At 35.4% G+C, this 17,538-nt stretch overlaps 1 protein-coding gene across 4 annotated transcripts in view; it reads left to right on the top strand.

The window, feature by feature from the left end:
* Window positions 1–17,538, top strand: part of Cox11 (Cytochrome c oxidase copper chaperone COX11) — a 177,139-nt gene that overhangs the window by 36,678 nt on the left and 122,923 nt on the right. For 3 of the 4 annotated variants that reach the window (XM_090397989.1, XM_090397987.1, XM_090397988.1), the window contains exon 3: window positions 7,550–7,705. The exons of the other annotated variant lie outside the window; for it this stretch is intronic. In XM_090397989.1, coding sequence (XP_090254115.1) covers window positions 7,550–7,705 — 156 coding nt within the window. The remainder of the gene's footprint in view (window positions 1–7,549; window positions 7,706–17,538) is intronic. 4 annotated transcript variants of the gene reach the window in all.

Below are 17,538 nucleotides of genomic sequence, written 5' to 3'. Positions count from 1 at the left end.
ATATTGATTTCACCCACTACTCTGGCATTTTCCCTTCTTTCCATACCATATTACATAGTTGGTGCATTTCTGTAACCATACTTTCACCACCATATTTAATCATTTTTCCAGTAATGTTCTCGTTACCAGAAATGTCTTGAAATGAAAATGATTGTGTATCATTAATAAATAATAAATGTCTGTGTATCACTGATAAAATGTTTTTTTTTTTTTAATTTTTTATGCTGTGAACACACTAAAGATTTTTTAATGTTGTACCTGTAGTACATGAAAACTCTACTTGGGCTGTTTTTTTTATTTTTTAAAATGTGTATTTTTTATTCATATTAAAAAAGAAGATGGAAGGAACTTGACATTCTAGCATTCAGAAATGTGTGAGCAGAGCTAATCTTAGGTGGTATGATCACTTAAATGGAATGGGAGAGCAAAAGTTAGTAAAACAGGTGCTCATTGCTAAGGATGGCATTAAAAAAAAATCTAGGGATGGATTGATAAAGAAGTTCCTTAAAAGACCGAAATATAAGGTCTGACAATATTGGTGACAGATAATAGAATATAATAAAGCCCTGAGCAGAGCTTGAAAATGTGCTCATTTGTTTGCCCATGATGAGTGAGAATTTTAATTGAGTAAAAAGAAATCAGAAGAGGAGTTTATGTTTAATTGTGTTTAGGTATATTTTATATATGTAGGCATGTTAAGGCCTCCTGATCATAACAAACTCTTGATTATGACTGATTTTGTTGTAATGGAATATGATTGATAAGAGGATAGAATATGTAGTATAAAGAATCTCAAGTTTTTTTGCAATCTGGTGAGTAGGAGGAAAAAATGAACGAGGACAGTGTTAGATTGTGATAGAGTAGAAATTTATGAATTCCTATCTTATCAGTCTAACATGCTTTTCCAAACAAAAGAATGAGATAAATACAGTAAATTGCCTCTAAGTGTAAAATAAGTAATATGTATATATATATCAAGCATGTTCTGTAATGAAAGGGTAAATAAGTATATATTTTGTGCCATTCGCGAACGTGGTTAATTTAGTAATGAAAATGTAAAACATTACCAGTGCTTTAGAAATTAACTTGTGTAAAAGAATTATAAAATGTAAGCACAAATTCAACAGTTGGGGGGGGGGGGGTCAAGTCCAAAGGTTACGGAGTTGTAACGCGGGGGAGCGGCTCACATGTCAGCTTACGTGCAATGAACAGGGCAGAGAATGGACGCCGTGATGTAACAGCAAGTGTGAGTCGGCCGGTCATCGAAAAGAGCGAGAATCGCCAAGAAGAAGAAGAGGGGAAATATAAGGGTCATACGACCCTGTAACAAGAGCTTTTTGTCCCTGGATCTCCTGTGTGTTCGTCTTTCGTGGTGGCGTAGGGTGCGAGTGTCCTCGATGTCGGACGGTGCCCTGGTATCGGAGAAATCCCAATAGGCAGCTACGGTCTTGGCGGCTGTATTCTCCTTGAAAAGAAACAAGTCTGGCTGTCCACAGAAGGCCAGTTTCCTGTGAACCTATGAAGCACTAAAGAACCGAGAGGGAAAGATAAGTAAACTTTGTTTGTGTTTAACAGAATATGTGCCATGTTATTATGTTATGGAAAAGGAACATTAATGATATAGGATAAGGTTGTATTGATATCGTTTTAGAAGAATATTGATTTTACCTTACTATCTGTCATTGTGTTAATGTTCGCCTTTATATTGAATGAAATTAAGGATATGTTTACAGTAAAGAATTGGCATAATATAAAGAGATTGTGAAAGATATGAATGTTATCTTGTGTAGTCTGACAGAGCTACGGAGTCTTCGATTGATTATGATAATAGTACATGATTAATGCATTAGCGAAGGTTAATATAATTCATACTTTAGGAAGCTACTGTATATTATTTTTTTAGTATAATAGTAGTGTTTGAATATTATATACCTTGTCTGGAACTCCCTTAAGATGGGATTTTAATTTATGTTATTATGTGTATCAACTTTTGAGTATAATAAACCTTGCTTTTGATTCTAACAAAGACTTTCTGTGATTTCTGGAATCCGATGCACCGCTTATAAAATATTAATGCGAACCTATGCGGGATATTAAAAGGGATATTAGAAAAGAGTAAATTTTGGTCACGTCTGTAGAGTTGATAGGTATCATTAAGTACTGTCCAGAGATTACCTCTTCGTTGTTAATGTTTAATAATCTAATAGCGCTAAGTGGCGCAGCGAAACAAATAAATTTCTTGGCGTTTTACGAGAGGTAAATCTTAGACACTCTGTTACTCTGGTACTGCCTCTATCTCGAGGAAATTCCATTGTCCCTCAGAGGTACCACGTACTACCCGATAGTGTATTATGGAGATAAAGCAACAAAGGTTTAAAATAAGTGTGAATAAGAAGAAGCATTACAACATAAATGGCGCAGCCGGTAGGATAGTTATAATAAGGAAGAAAAAAGTTACAACATAAATGGCGCAGATGGTAGGATTATTATAGAAGAAGGTTTAGGTTAGAAAAGATTGAATAAATTACAACCATTGTACAATAAAAAAACTACAATTCGATACAACAACAGATTATCTCGCTGGATAGGGATGGAACGTGGGTAACCAGTGCAGGTGAGGTGACATAGTTGAGCTGTTTAAGATTGTTTTCTTAATGTTCCATCCTGGAACAGCAGGTTTTATTCTTAGAGTGACAAGGAGTGGTGAAGTGTTGAGGACGATTTCTTGAGTACTGAGTATACTAAATGTCAGTGAGGTGAGGGACAGGACTAGAAGGAATTTTACTGCTTGTTTTAAAGGAATGTGCTGGGGAACTGACCATACCATTAACCTTGATATTGCAAAAGGACATGTTCCTGGAGAGTGAGGAAGTTAAGATAGTGTTATTGCATAAAGGCAGGTGGTAGAATGGCGATATCAAATATAGGCCAGTTTGTATTTCTTTCGTATTTGTTAAGATTTTGAAGAAATTGTTAAGAACTTGTATACAGAACCTAACTTAACCTATTTATGCAGGCCAGCATGGATTTGTTAAAGAGTGCTCTTGTTTTAGTAATCTGATATTACCTTTTAGTTTTACAGTAGAGTAACAAGAGCAGTGGATGATGGTAAGGCATACACTGTGTTTTTAATATTTTGCAAAGGCATTTGAGTGGGTGGCACATGACAAATTGGTTTTTTAATCTTGCAATGCATGGATTTGAATGGATTAGTTGACTGGATTGGTAACTGGCTTTAATAGAAGGTTACAAGTGATTACAGAAGGTTACAAGTGGAGTTTCACATGGGTTCAGTGCTGGGACCATTACTGTTCAGTATTTGTCAGTGATATTGTCACCAGCCTACAGGGAGCTATTCAGTTGTTTGCAGATGATGTGTAGCTTGGGAGAGTTATTAGTAATAGTGCTTATGTTTTGCTATTCAAGAGGATTAGAATGATGGAAAAATAAATGGAGATTCAATTTAATCCAACTAAAAGCAAGGTTTTAAAATTTGGGATCCACAAATGGGATACTTCATTTCACTTAGTATAGTTATACTGGAAAAAGTGGAGGAAGCGAGGGATCTTTCAGTAATTGTTGATAGAAATTTGAAGTTCAGAGGACATATTGTAAAGGTTATGAAGATATTGACAAAGACATTGACCATGAGAGATAAAAGTGTGGTGGTTCTATTGTATAAAGCTTTGATCAGACCACAACTGGATTTCTGTGTTCGGATCTAGTTACCAGGATTTGAAAAAGATTAAATATGAAGTAACCCTTTAGAGGGTGCAGAGATGGATTATAAAAATGATATTAGAACTGCAAAATGTTGTTTATAAGGACATGCAGACAGCAGACAGTAGAGTTTGGTGGATGGTAGAAGACAAAGGAGGCATGGATATGATTGAGACATTTAAACTGTTGAAGGATTATTGGGTTAACAATGGGGAGATTTTTCACATAATAAAATGAGGGAAAGGAATAAGAACCAGGAGGACATCCCTGGAATTTGCGAACAGAAACAGTGAGTAAAAAGGTAAGAAATCATTTTTTTTTTTTTTTTTGCGTGGAGAGTGGTAGAAGCATAGAATGCATTGCCTGAGAGGTTAATGAAAGTACAAACAGTGGATGAGATTAAGGAGTGGTATGGTAGACTTTGTGTTGACTAGCGTTGACCTCCCATGATGTGTCTTGCGACTCCATGGAGGTCAAGAAAATAATGCTAATAATAATAATAATAATACCATCTTCTGTGCTATCTATTTAAGATGTTTTTAGCAACTCTGAAGTTGTTTTAAAGGCAAAGGCATTTTGCTTGTATCAAAATGGATGATTAATTGTATACATATACAAATGCTTAGGTGTTGTTGATTATTCATAATGGTGCTTCATGGTATAAACAATAGCAAGAGAAGGATAAAGTATAACTTATTGAATATAAATATTTCACTGGCTTTCTACTTGGTATCTTCAGAGCACAGATTATGACTATGATAAGCACATTCACAGCACACAACTTATAGAAACAATTCAAGTTGTGGGATATTACATCCCATATCGTTTCTTAGCTGAATAAGAAACTCAAAGAGTTTCATGCCAAATATAGTAGAAACTATATAAAGTTTGGTGATTCCAAGCGTAAGCAAATACCTGGATATATGGGATGTAATATCCCTTAACTTAAACAAGTCATATGTTGCCGAATTGAAGCCTTTGGCTCTTCATATATCTAATAATTCAAGTTCACATAGTGTCCTCTAGGGGCCAAATAACCAGAAAACTAATTTGGAGCTTATCTGGCCTCAGAATGACTGTTGATCTTTGGAAAATGAATGCAGCCTTACTAGTTGAGATTATGGGATTGCTTCATAGCAATGCTGATTCTCAAAATAGTCTCTTAGACCTATAGTAACGCCTGTGTAATACCTATGTCTTCTTCCATTTAATCCTGCATGAAGGAATATCTAGAGCATTTTATGCTGATCATGACTTGCCATGTGATGATTGTGGATGTTAATTGATCTGTATAAAATAGGCTAAACTGCAGGCCCAAGGAACTTAATACACTTCAGGATGTGCAACAGGATCAAGTTTCTCCTTAGGAGAACAGATGAAAGCACCTGGCTGAATGTGTAATTTGAAAATGACATGGAGATTATATTTGCAGAGAACTTTAGCTCTTTTTCCTGATGTACCCTGAATATAAGGGATAGGAATGGTTCTGCTGTGATCTTATGTATCAGTTGGGATGCATGCATTATTTTAACTATTTTTTAAGAGATGGTGGCCATTGACTAAAGAAAGTGTTACAAATGTACTTGAGCTCACTTTCAAGGGTTATCATTTGAATAAATAGCCCTGAAGTGTGGTGAACTACTAACTTCACCACACTCTTTTTAGCCAATGGCTACAACCCCTGTAAAATAAATAAAATACTGTATGTGCCTCCATCCCTCTTACAACCAACAAACAAGACCACAGCAGTAACCATTAGCACTCATCTAAATAGCTAAAGTTCTCTACAGATATCATCTCCGTGCTACTTTCAGACCACTCATTTAGCTAACTACCTTCATCTGTTCTCCTAAATATCGGCTTCATAGTGTATAAAGTTTCTTGTGCCTGCAGTTTAGCCTACTTTGGATAGACTAGTAAATCATTTAACATCCATCTTGAAGAACACAAAAATTACATCTATGATCATCTGTATGGCAAGTCTAGACTGGAAGATCATGCTCTGGATACTCCTTCACATAGGATTAAATGAAAGAAGACATTATTATTACATAGAAGTCACTATAGGTCTGAGCAACTGCTTTTAAAATCAGCACTGCCTATGAAGCAGTCTCACAAGTTCAATAAATATGGCTGCATTAATTTTCCAATGATCAACAGTCATTCTTAGAGACCAGTCTAGGTTGCTATAAGTTTGAGAGACTATTTTTAGAGCATCAGCTATGCAGCATTCTCCCAATCTTAATAAGTATGGCTACATTTCATCAAAGATCAGAGAGACAGTCATGTTCTTGGTCTGTGAATAGTCTGGCTTCTTCAAATTATTTTTATGGGTATTTAGCTCTTCGAGTGCACCATGTTAAGACATTACTTCTTTTTCAGTTAGTTTGAATTGTTTCTACAATTATCTAGTTGAGTACTGTGTGTTTATCACAGTTGTAATTTGTGATCTGTAGATGCCGAGTAGAAACTTATCAGATTATTAAGTTCAGTAAATTGATGATTTTTCTGTTGTTGTTTATATCATGAAGCACTATTATGAACAACTAACAACACCTAAGCCTTTCTATACATATGTTGTATCTTTGAATATTTCTGACTGATGAGATCCCAGTTGTTAAAAATTTTTTCACTTGGTTATACTATAAATTAATGATGACAAGGAATTATATTCTTGGTTTGATCTTTTATTCAAGTGTAAGCAAAGTTTGCATGTGAAGTAACTTCACAACTGGGCTACTTGTATATAAAGGCTAATGACTCCATCAGTTGCATTAGTATCCCAAAATGCAAAGCACATATTCTTACAGACATGTATAATGCTATGCATTATGGGAAGGTCTACTACACAGACCAGTTTTGACCTTTATTGAAGTATGTTGAAAGTGTGGGGATACTCTCCAAAAACTCAGTGATCTACAAAATTACTGTAAATCTCACTGAGTGACCCTAAAGGATCACTACTAAACTCATCATTCCTGATTTGAATGACTCCAGAATGGGAAACTCATTGGTGATCCATCCAATGATAGGCAAAAACCCACCACACAAAAACCCACCAAGTAGAGCATCTCTAATTCCCAGGAAGTAAGCAAACCCAATAATGAACATTAATAAATGTCATTAGTGGGAGTCAGATCCAGAAGAGATGTGAAATCATTAGCTTCTGTATACAAGTAGCCCAATCATGAAGTTACTTCATGCACAAACTTCGTTTGCTTACACTTGGATAAAGGATGAAACCAAGAATATGATTTCTTGGCATCTTTAATATATTGTGATTATAACTGGGATCTCTAAGATCCCAGTTATAACCACAATAATCATCCAAACAGTTGAAACTTACACTATAATAATGGAACATTTTATATGCTTAAGTTATAGTAGATATTTAGTTCAACTTGCATTTGTCATCACTATTAGAATGAAAGTATTGTTGTAAATAAAATTTATGCTAAGACTGAATAAGATTAGAAATCTGAATATGATTCCTCTTTAGAGGAATCATATTCAGATTTCTAATCTTATAGTAATAATAATAATAATAAAAATGCTGAGTTTGTTATTGTCAATTGGTAATGGTTGCATGATTGCAATGCCTTAATAGTGGAAACTTAGTGCTGTGATAATAGGCTACTTATATGCTTCAGTTATAGTTTATATTTAGTGCAACTTACATGTTATTACTTGTAGAATGAAAGTATTGTTGTAAATATAACCATTCATAAAATCTAGACTAGTTTGCTAAGGCTTTGTTTGGAGTTATTATTATTGTATATTAGTAACAACACTGAGCAGATTTTTGATGCTGAGTTTGTGTTATTGTCAGTCAACTGGTAAAGGTGGCATGGCAGTTATGAAAGATAGTGAAGAAAAGATTGAGAAGATGAAGAAAATTCGTCATAGAATGGTCACAGTTTATTTTAATGCAGATACTGTATCCAATCTTCAATGGAATTTTAAACCTCAGCAAAGAAAAATCAAGGTCTGTAAAAGATTTAGTGTACTGAATTCCAAAAATATATTTCAGTATCTGAGTCACAAATATTCATATATTTTTTTATGAAACTTCAGTATGTTTTAAAATTTGAATAATTCATATATGCGAATAATTCATGTACAAACCACCTCTCACAAATATTAGGCAGTGTAGTGTGCAATTGACCTGTTATTGATAACCCTGTGCCTATGGGTGGGGGACTCTGGAAATCCACTTGCCACAGATGAGTGATCAAAAAGAAGTGGCAAGTGAATTTTCAGCCTCATCTAAATGTATTCAAAATATATTTTTTTTTTTTGCAGCAAATAATTTACACTTTTTTTTGTAAACATCTTATTCACTATTAGGTGTTATATGATTACAGGTGGCTGCCAACGAATTTTTCAAATAAGTTTTATTTCTAGAAATAAAACTTCTGGATCTGAAATCAAATCCTCCATTCAGATACCTACAGTATTTGAATGAATGCCTACAGTGATTACAGCATTCCCTTTTGAAGAATCGCAAAAAACACTTGAAAATATAGTTGCTGGCTTCTCTAAAAGTCATAACATAAACCAATCATTACTTTCTTCCATCCTTTTATCTCCTTTAAGGATTCACAACTTTATATAAGCAAAGTGGATGTTAGAGCAAGCATTATTTCAAAGCTGAATGTAGAAATTATGAAAGTTTCATAAGGTAAGTTGACCAGAGAGTTTACAGGAATACACTCCCTGGCATTCACGAGTTGCCTTAGCATGAAACATGCCACCCAAGTCTTACTAAGTTTTGTAAGACTTGGGTGGCACCTACGTCTTAGTTCATGCTAAGGCAACTCGTGAATGCCTTATGAAATATAGAAACTATGAATATGAAACTTTCATAGTTTCTACATTTGGCTTTGAAATAATGCTAGATCTAATATCCACTTTGCTTATATAATTTTGCATTGCCAAACTGAAGCCTTTTGCCGCTTTATTTTAGTAATGCAGAACTTTACTTTTCTTTCTATATGAAAGACTATGAAACAACGAACAGTCATTAAAAACTCAACCTGCTGTTCTGTTGTCATTGTCGTAACATAACAATTGATAACTTTTAAATGTTTTTCTTTCTATATGCTTCATAATTATCTGTTGTTGAGTTCCAAAAATGCACTTGTTTCTCTCATAGCAGTATTATATTATTCTTTTCTCTCCATGCATGCTCAGCTATTGGTCACTCTTCCGGTTTTCATTTCAGTCATGAAGCTAGAAAAATGAGCTGCCATTACATGTTATAGTTGTTATTATTATTACCCAATACCCCATGGGGTCAAAGACTCATCTGGGAGGTCCTTTTATCATACACACAGCTCATCATACCATGCTTTAAACACACACTCAAATTCTCTGCACCACACTCTCAGGCAAAGCATTCCAATCATTCACAACTCTGCATGAAAAAAACCTCCTTCTCACTCCCCTACTCACACCCTCTTTATACAGTTTCCAGGAATGACTTCTGGTTCTCCCCTAATCACCCACTGTTTTCTGTAGAATCTTTCCCACATTGATCCTATAACAACCCCATACTAACTTGTAGGTCTCTATCATATCTCCCCTCTTCCTCCTGTCCACCAGACTATAAATTGCATCTCCTCAATCTTTCCTCATATTCAACATTCCAGAGGTTAGAAACTACCTTAGTCAGTCACCTCTGGATCCTTTCCAACATCTCTTCATCCTTCTGAAAACCAGGTGACCAAATCTGTGCACAGAAGTCCATGTGTGGCCTAATCAAAGCCTTATATAATACAATGGAACAAGAATGTCCCTACTTCTACAAGTCAGTGTCCTCTGAATCATTCCCAGAAGCCTTTGTGTTGTCTTCACAATTTTGGTAATGTATCCCCTAAATTTCAGATCCTTATCCACTATCACCCCCAGATCTCTTATTTCCTCCACCTCCAACAATATATCCTCACCAAACATAAATTCTGCATCCCATCTTTGTTTTCCAAATTTTAAAACCTTACATTTTGCAACACTGAACTCACATCCCCATTTCTGTGCCCAACTCTCAATTTATTCAAGTCTTCCTGCAAGGTCACAACATCCTCACTACTCTTCATGGTTCATCCCAACTTTGCATCATCTGCAAACAACTGAATATCTCCATCCAAATCTTCACCTATATCATTAACATAAAAGTTAAACAGTAATGGCTCTAAAACAGATCCCTGAGGCACTCCGCTAGTGATTTTCTTTTCCTTGACATTGCTCCCCCCCATACACAACTTGTTGATACTTATCAGACAGCCAATGCACCAATCTAATATCCAACCCCATCCGCTCCAGTTTGACTATCAATTTACCATGAGGTACTTTATCAAAAGCCTTTGCAAAATCTAAGTATATTACTGTGTATCCTTCTCCTCTGTCCAAGGAAGCAGTCACCTTATTGTAATAAGTAAGTAGATTACTAAAACATGACCTTCCTTTAGCAAATCCATGCTATTCATCAAAGATAATACCATTATCGTCAACCCAAGTTTGGATCCTGGTTCTCACAAGCTTCTCCAACAACTTAAGCACAACATCTGACACACAGACAGGCCTATAATTTGATTCTCGAGTTCTATCACCTCCCTTATGATGCAGCACAATCTTACCCTCCTTCCACTCCTTAGTAACTTGACCCAGTGCAAGACTCATATTAAAAAAAATGTCAAAGCAGATGTCAACACCCTGGCACATTCCTTCAGAATACGTAGTAATATATTATCAAGTCCCACAGCCATACTAACATCAAGTTTGCTCAACTGCCCATACACCTCTTGCAAACTTACAGTCAGTCTCTCTACCCCATCACAACTGCTCTCAATCTCTTCACAAGAATGAAAGACCTTTCTGATACTTATTAAGTATCTCCACTGTATCTTCTGCAACAGCTGTCCTTATACCATTTTTTTCCAATCAGTGTCACCCTTCCATAATCATTGTGTTTTTTGCTGGCTACATATGGAATAACTCCCTAGGATTATTTTTAGCTTCATTAGCTAACTGCTGCTCACACCTCACTTTTTGCTACCCTTACCAACCAAGTCATTTGCCTTATATGGTCTTTGCAATCCTCATAGAATTGGTTATTACCACTTCTCTTATTCTGCCTCCATATTATCACAATCCCCATCACAACTGCTCTCAATCTCTCCATGAAGTTGCATTCTCAAGAATGAAAGACCTTTCTGATACTCATTAAGTATCTCCACTATATCTTCTGCAACAGCTGTCCATTTTCTCCAATCAATGTCACCCTTCCATAATCATTGTTTTTTTTTTTTGCTGGCTACATATCGAAATAACTCCCTAGGATTATTTTTAGCTTCATTAGCTAACTGCTGCTCACACCTCACTTTTGCTACCCTTACCAACAAAATCACCCGCCTTATCTGGTCTTTGTAATCCTCATGGAATTGGTTATTACCACTTCTCTTATTCTGTCTTCATAATGCCCTTTTTTGCTGTATCACATGCTTAATCTCTTAATTCATCCATTTCACACCTACCTTATTTAACCTTCTGACCCTTGGAATACAATTAGACATTGCTTCTACTAGATAGTTCTTGAATATCCCCAAGCTGCAATGATCTCTTTTCCAACTAACTCCTCTTTCCATGCTACACCTGCAAGCTGTCTCCTGAGCTTTTCATAATCAACCTCCTCCTTATAGTTCCACATATACCTTTTCTCACAGAGGTCCTCACACTTGCGGCAACCACCCAGGTAATCACTTCAAGGTCACTCTTACCAATTGGTGGTGATTTGACACTTTATTTATAATTACATCCTCTGATGAAATGATCAAATCCAACACCCTCAATCCTTGTGTGCCCTCTGTTACATACTATCTGAGGTAGTTATCCTTCAAAAACTCAAGAAACTCATTTTCTTTACTTCCAGTTGCTATCTCACCATTCCAGTCTATATTGCCATAATTAAAATTGCTCATAATGATTATCCTTTTCTTATTTGCTTGACGAATTTGATTATACATTTCATTATCACTACCATTCACATTACCTGGTCTATAACAACATCCAACCAAATATTTCATTCCATTCGCTTCTATCTCACACCATACTGCCTCAAAACCATGCACTATTTCCCTCTTGCATCTTTACTTTGTATGGATATAACTCTTTCTCTATCATCAATAGCCCTCCCCCCCTTCCTTTTTATCCCTTCTATCCTCAAGAAACACATCATACCCTTTCATCTCTATTCCTGTCAGGATGTTGTCCTCATCTAACCTTGTCTCACTTATTTCAAGAATTTTTGGATGAACAGACTCAATTAGTGCAACCATTTCATCTGCTTTGTTTCTTACACTTCTAGCATTTGTATACATACACAACAGCTCATTCCTGGATCTACACTTAGTTCTGCTGATACCTCTCATTCGATGTGATCTCTCCATGCTCAACTGGGGGCCATTTCCCTTTATGCTTATTCATTTTAAAACCCTCTTCAGTTCCAACTGTTTCCTCTTGATCCCAGGTCATATCATTCCTTTCCTGTCTAAACATGCTTTCATATCCTCCTAGAGCATCCACTTTCTCACGCTGTGTACCCCTGTCCACCCTGAGCTTCCCCGTTTCCCTGTTCTTCTTGCATACCCATTCTGTCATTTTCCATACTCATGGCACTCACTTCCTCATTCATAACCACCTCTTCAATTTCTCCTGACTTACTCTTCTGCTCTTCCACATCACTTCCCACTTGATCTGATTCATTCTCTGTACTCACTTCTCTACCCTCCAGCAGCAGTCTCTTCAAGTGACTCACACCATAACCACTCAAATGCAGTGCATCTCTCTTATATAGTTCACTTCATCTTTTAACTCATTCCACACATTAACAAACTGTACACATTTCAACTAACATATCATTCATAATCCTTGCTCTCTGCCTCATCTCACCACTGTCATACCTATGCAACATGCTTACTACCCTTCCTATCATACTATTCTCTTTTATCCGTCTAAGCAGCCTCTTGATATCCATTCTGACGTGCTCTTTGTCCTCTGTCAAGTCATTTGTACCTATTAAAAACCATGAACTCCTTTGCTTGCTACTTCCTCATATCCAATGCCTCAATTACTCTACTTATTTTACCACCTGGAAAACATACCTTGTGCATCTTCTCATCCAGCACACCTTTAATAATGGAGTCACCATACAACGCCTTCACTCATCTTTCATTACCTCTTTCGTATCAACATATTTTGTTTTAATCGTTTTTCACCCGAATTTTCTTAATTTCATTCCACATCCATTTCATCTCTTGCCTCATCCTACCTAACTCAACTTTCAAATCTCGTGTCAACTCCTTTGCTCGCTCCCTCCTCATATCCAGTGCCTCAATCACTCTACTCATTTTACCATCTGGAAAACATTCTTGTGCATCCTCTCAATTTAGGGGTGCAAGTTAAAGCACCTAGTTCAGGTGCTTTTCTTGGAAACAATAAATCTTGCACAATTGAAGTGCAGAGAAAATACAAAAGTTTTCCATCTCTTGAATACATTTAAATTAAATTAGTTATCATTTCCAATAACTTAAAATTTTAATCAAATCAATGCATTCCTTTATAATGTATGTGGTTTCCTTTATAATGAATCAGCAGGCCTTGGGTTTGAGAGTGAAGTTGCTATCTACCTACTGTAGGCATTGGTGTGTGCAAATGCCTTTAGGTCAGTAGTGTTCATACTATGCCCCCCCCCCATTCCCCAAAAAATCTTGCACCTCTACATTTAAGTCTTTATAGCATTATTGGAAGTGGGTGCCTTTTGATACAAAAAGGACTGACTTTGATTCTCGTTATGATGACAGGAATCTTTATATCAGCTTTTTACAATTGAAGGTGAGTTAGCCGATCTCACATGGAGGTATTGGGAGGGGGGGTTTCTCCTGAAAACTGAGGTTTCTCATCCCACATACAAGCATAAATACTGTTGTTGGTAGTGGGTGGTAGATGGCATTGTGTGTTGATGTTAATAGTGTCATTGTATAACTGGAATATTAAGCAGAGGAAGACATTGAGTTGTGTAGTGGAGTGGTGTGGTGTGCCCTCCCATGGTGAGTCCTTGGAGGCATCATGGAATGATACTATTAAGTTCAGTATTGATCTTACATGTAGATACAGTATGCATATGCACAACATATGTAACAGACAGTCTATTATTAAAAACAAAAGTGTACTTTTCTGGTAATATAATTTCATTAGCAAAATAAACATAATTATAAACACAAATTAAAATTGGCACAATCTAATTAAATAATGTAGTACATTCATCACTTTTTATGGAAAACAATAGGTGCTGGTACGCATCTTTGCTAGCTGAAAAAGTTGAATAAAATGATACCACATCCTTGTACCATGGTTTCACTATTAATAAAGATGCTGGTATGCTGTACTATTGCATACCATCCAAAAAAAAACAGCACTGTACATGTATATATCTTATTCTTCCAACTGTCCTAATCTTATTTTCATAACTCAATATAAATTTGCGTAGTATAACTAAATGCTTGCAAAATTTTACATAATGAAAATGGTTTTTAATACTGTCATTTAAAAAATACAATTATCTCGTAAAGACATGACTTTGTTTTCCTATTAAATTATGGAGAATTTATATCAATTCACCCTTTATTACAAACAATAAACGAAAGACCTAAACTGAATAATGATGATTTGTGTTGTGGAATACATTTTAAACCCTCATTAACCTCCTACCAGCCAGGACATATACACACGTTCAGCACAACCTGGATACAACTCACTACCATGTTGAAAGAACATGGATATGAAGTGCAGTTTGGCTGTCATGTCCATTAGAAGGCGTGATAATCCTCCACGCTGAGAAGAACACTTAACCAGATTACCTCATGTATGTAGCTATGTTCAGTTATCTATACAAAGAATGCAGTTGCTTGCCATTTGCTCGGTAACTGGAATCTTAGTTATATTAGACCAAATACCTAAAACTTATATTTATTTTTTTCTACTCTTTATCATAGCGTTATAGTTCTTAATGCCAATACAGAATAAGAGATCATTTCATACTTTTCTTCATTTAAATATTGTATCACCTTGGAAGATCAATGTCATTATCAATTTTTTTGCTAATTATCTTAGTTGCCAGTGCATTTTATTCTCCCAGAACTTGAGTCAAGATAATTATTTTTATCAAACAGTTATTTTGAAATACTGAATATTAAAAAAATGCAGCTCACCTCTGTTCCAAATTAAGTTTTTCTTATTTTTTATTCATAATCTTAGTTGAAGGTTAGTTCGCAGATTGTGAGAAATTTCGCTCTTTTATAATTTTGCTTTGTAGAGAACTGTACATAAATCTTGAATCATATCGTGCAATGTGTAATCTTTATAATGTAATCAATACAGGAAAACCACTTTCTTGCTTTCCCTGTATTGCTCATTACAAATAGAAATAAATGGCTGTTATATACATATTTTCTGCTAGTTTAGATATTATGCAGCAGTTTGAAGTTGCGATATTTCCCTTATAGTTCATCATTCAAAACATGCATTGTTGAATGCATCAAAAGTGAAATTTCATTTAAAAATTTTTCATAATAGAATTAAAATTATATTTCTCCTTTGATAGCTAACCCCCCCCCAAAAAAAAACCTCACACACACACACACACACACGCACATACACACAACACTGCTAGGTAACATAGCTGCACTTTATTTTTTGTTTGAATTTGTTATTTTTCCATAGTAATTGTACCAGATAACTTTTAATTTTTCAATACCAAAATTAAATTGTGATTATTATAAATGAGCAAATTTTATATATTTTCTCATTTATATTATTTCCTGATTATTATGAATCAAGAAATAATGTAATGTTTGGTAAATGGGGAAACTAATGTTTAAAAAACAGTGTCATCCTACTTAATCAATATTAGAATAAAATTTTAATTTTATTCTAATATTGAATAAAAATAAAAAAGTCCCAAGGCTGTTCCTTGGGACTTTCTTTCTCAGTAATCTTCATTAGCCTGTTACTCAATCAGAAAGGAATATTAACAAGTATATTAGCAATATTATCAGACACAATTCACTTCTGAGATGTCAAGTAGCAGTAACATTCAGGATAAAAAATTTGGCTACTGATGATGATGATGAGGGAAAGTTTTCTAGCTCTGAAGATAGTGATTTTGCCTGTAGTTTAGACATGTCTTCATGCAGAAGATGGGTGATCGTCACTAAACGCACACCTTTCCATTCATAGTTTAGGTAGCAACTACTGAAAACTAACACATTTTAGGCTTATATCTATTTCAAGACAATGATATTCTTTCTTCCATAGCAAAACAGACTTGCCTTTATGCTTGCCAACAACATCAAGCTGAGTACACATTTTAGAGTTCAATAGATATCAACATGCTGCTTACATTTATTATTGCACACTTGATTTTGCAAGGTATCATGAAAAAGTTTACTCTTAAAATGTATTAGTCTACAGAATGGATTCTAAACACGGCAATGTTTTGTGATGTTATGACTGAAAAACAATTCAATCTCATTGTGAAGTATTTGCATTTTCAGAATAATGAGGAATATGATCATGCAACACATCCTTGTCCAGTCCTCAACAAAATTTATGATTTTCTGATAAATTCGTCAGAAATTTAGATCACTCCACATTCCTGAGAGAGACATGATTATCGATGAAAGCCTTATGTGATTCAAAGGCAGATGGAAATGATAGCAATATATTCCCTAAAAGAAAGCAAAGTATTGGGTAAATTTATGCTGTGCAAGTGGATATCCTTGGGATTTCAAACCTTATACAAGAAGGCAGACTGTACTCAAGCATGATAAATATTTGGTTCTTCCTTTGTTGATGCATGTAGTAATGGAGTAACTAGTCCCTTTACTGGGAAAAGGTGACTGAGTTACAATGGATACATACTATATGTGCCCATAACTCACTGATTTGCTCTTACAGCATTGTACACATATTACAGGACGCCTACAACTCTCTCTCCACCACCCAATCCACACCAACTCCATCTACTACCCACCACCACTAGCATTTTCTTAGACAATCACAAACATGTCCACAGCAGGATTTGAATCCACAGCCTTTTGGCTGGAGAACTGATACACTAACCACTCGGCCAACCAGGTTGGCAATTATTGTACCGTAAATACAAAAAAGACAAGACATGCCTCCATATCTGGCATGGAAAACTGTCGAAGGGAAAAATCTGAGCTTATCAGTGATTGAAAGTCTTTGCACTACATTGCAAAGACAAAAAAGTTGTTTTTCTCCTGTCTTCCCTGCACAATCCATCAATGGAATCGATGGAGAAGCATGGTTTCAAGAAAGTCAAACCCATTGCTGTATATGCATATAATGACACTATGGGTGGAATCTACAGATGCGATAAGTAGTTATCAATTTACTCTGTAATGAGGAAACAACATAAAACAGTTACCAAAAAAGTGTTTGGACATATATTGGATTTTATTATTTGGAACAGTTTCTTCTTGTACAAGCAAAAGTGTACGTCTACCATAACACATCTATATTACAGAGCAGAAATTGCAAAATCATTGCTAGAAGTTTATGCTCCATCTTCAGCAAGCAGGGTAAACAGACAATCCTTTCAGACTTCTCAGATTGAGTGCTGCTAACTCTATTTCCTGGAAACTTTACCACTCTATTTAAAAAAATAAATAAATAAATAAAAAATCGCATGCAAATGTTGTGTCTGCTTTAAAAAATCAGAAAGGAGACAATGATGGTATC

Source organism: Typopeltis vanoorti, chromosome 9 (assembly GCF_054136105.1).
Source record: "Typopeltis vanoorti isolate ZY-2024b chromosome 9, IOZ_Tvanoo_1.0, whole genome shotgun sequence".
NCBI classification, from domain to species: Eukaryota; Metazoa; Arthropoda; class Arachnida; order Uropygi; family Thelyphonidae; genus Typopeltis; species Typopeltis vanoorti.
This window is presented reverse-complemented; position numbering and strand designations above follow the sequence as displayed.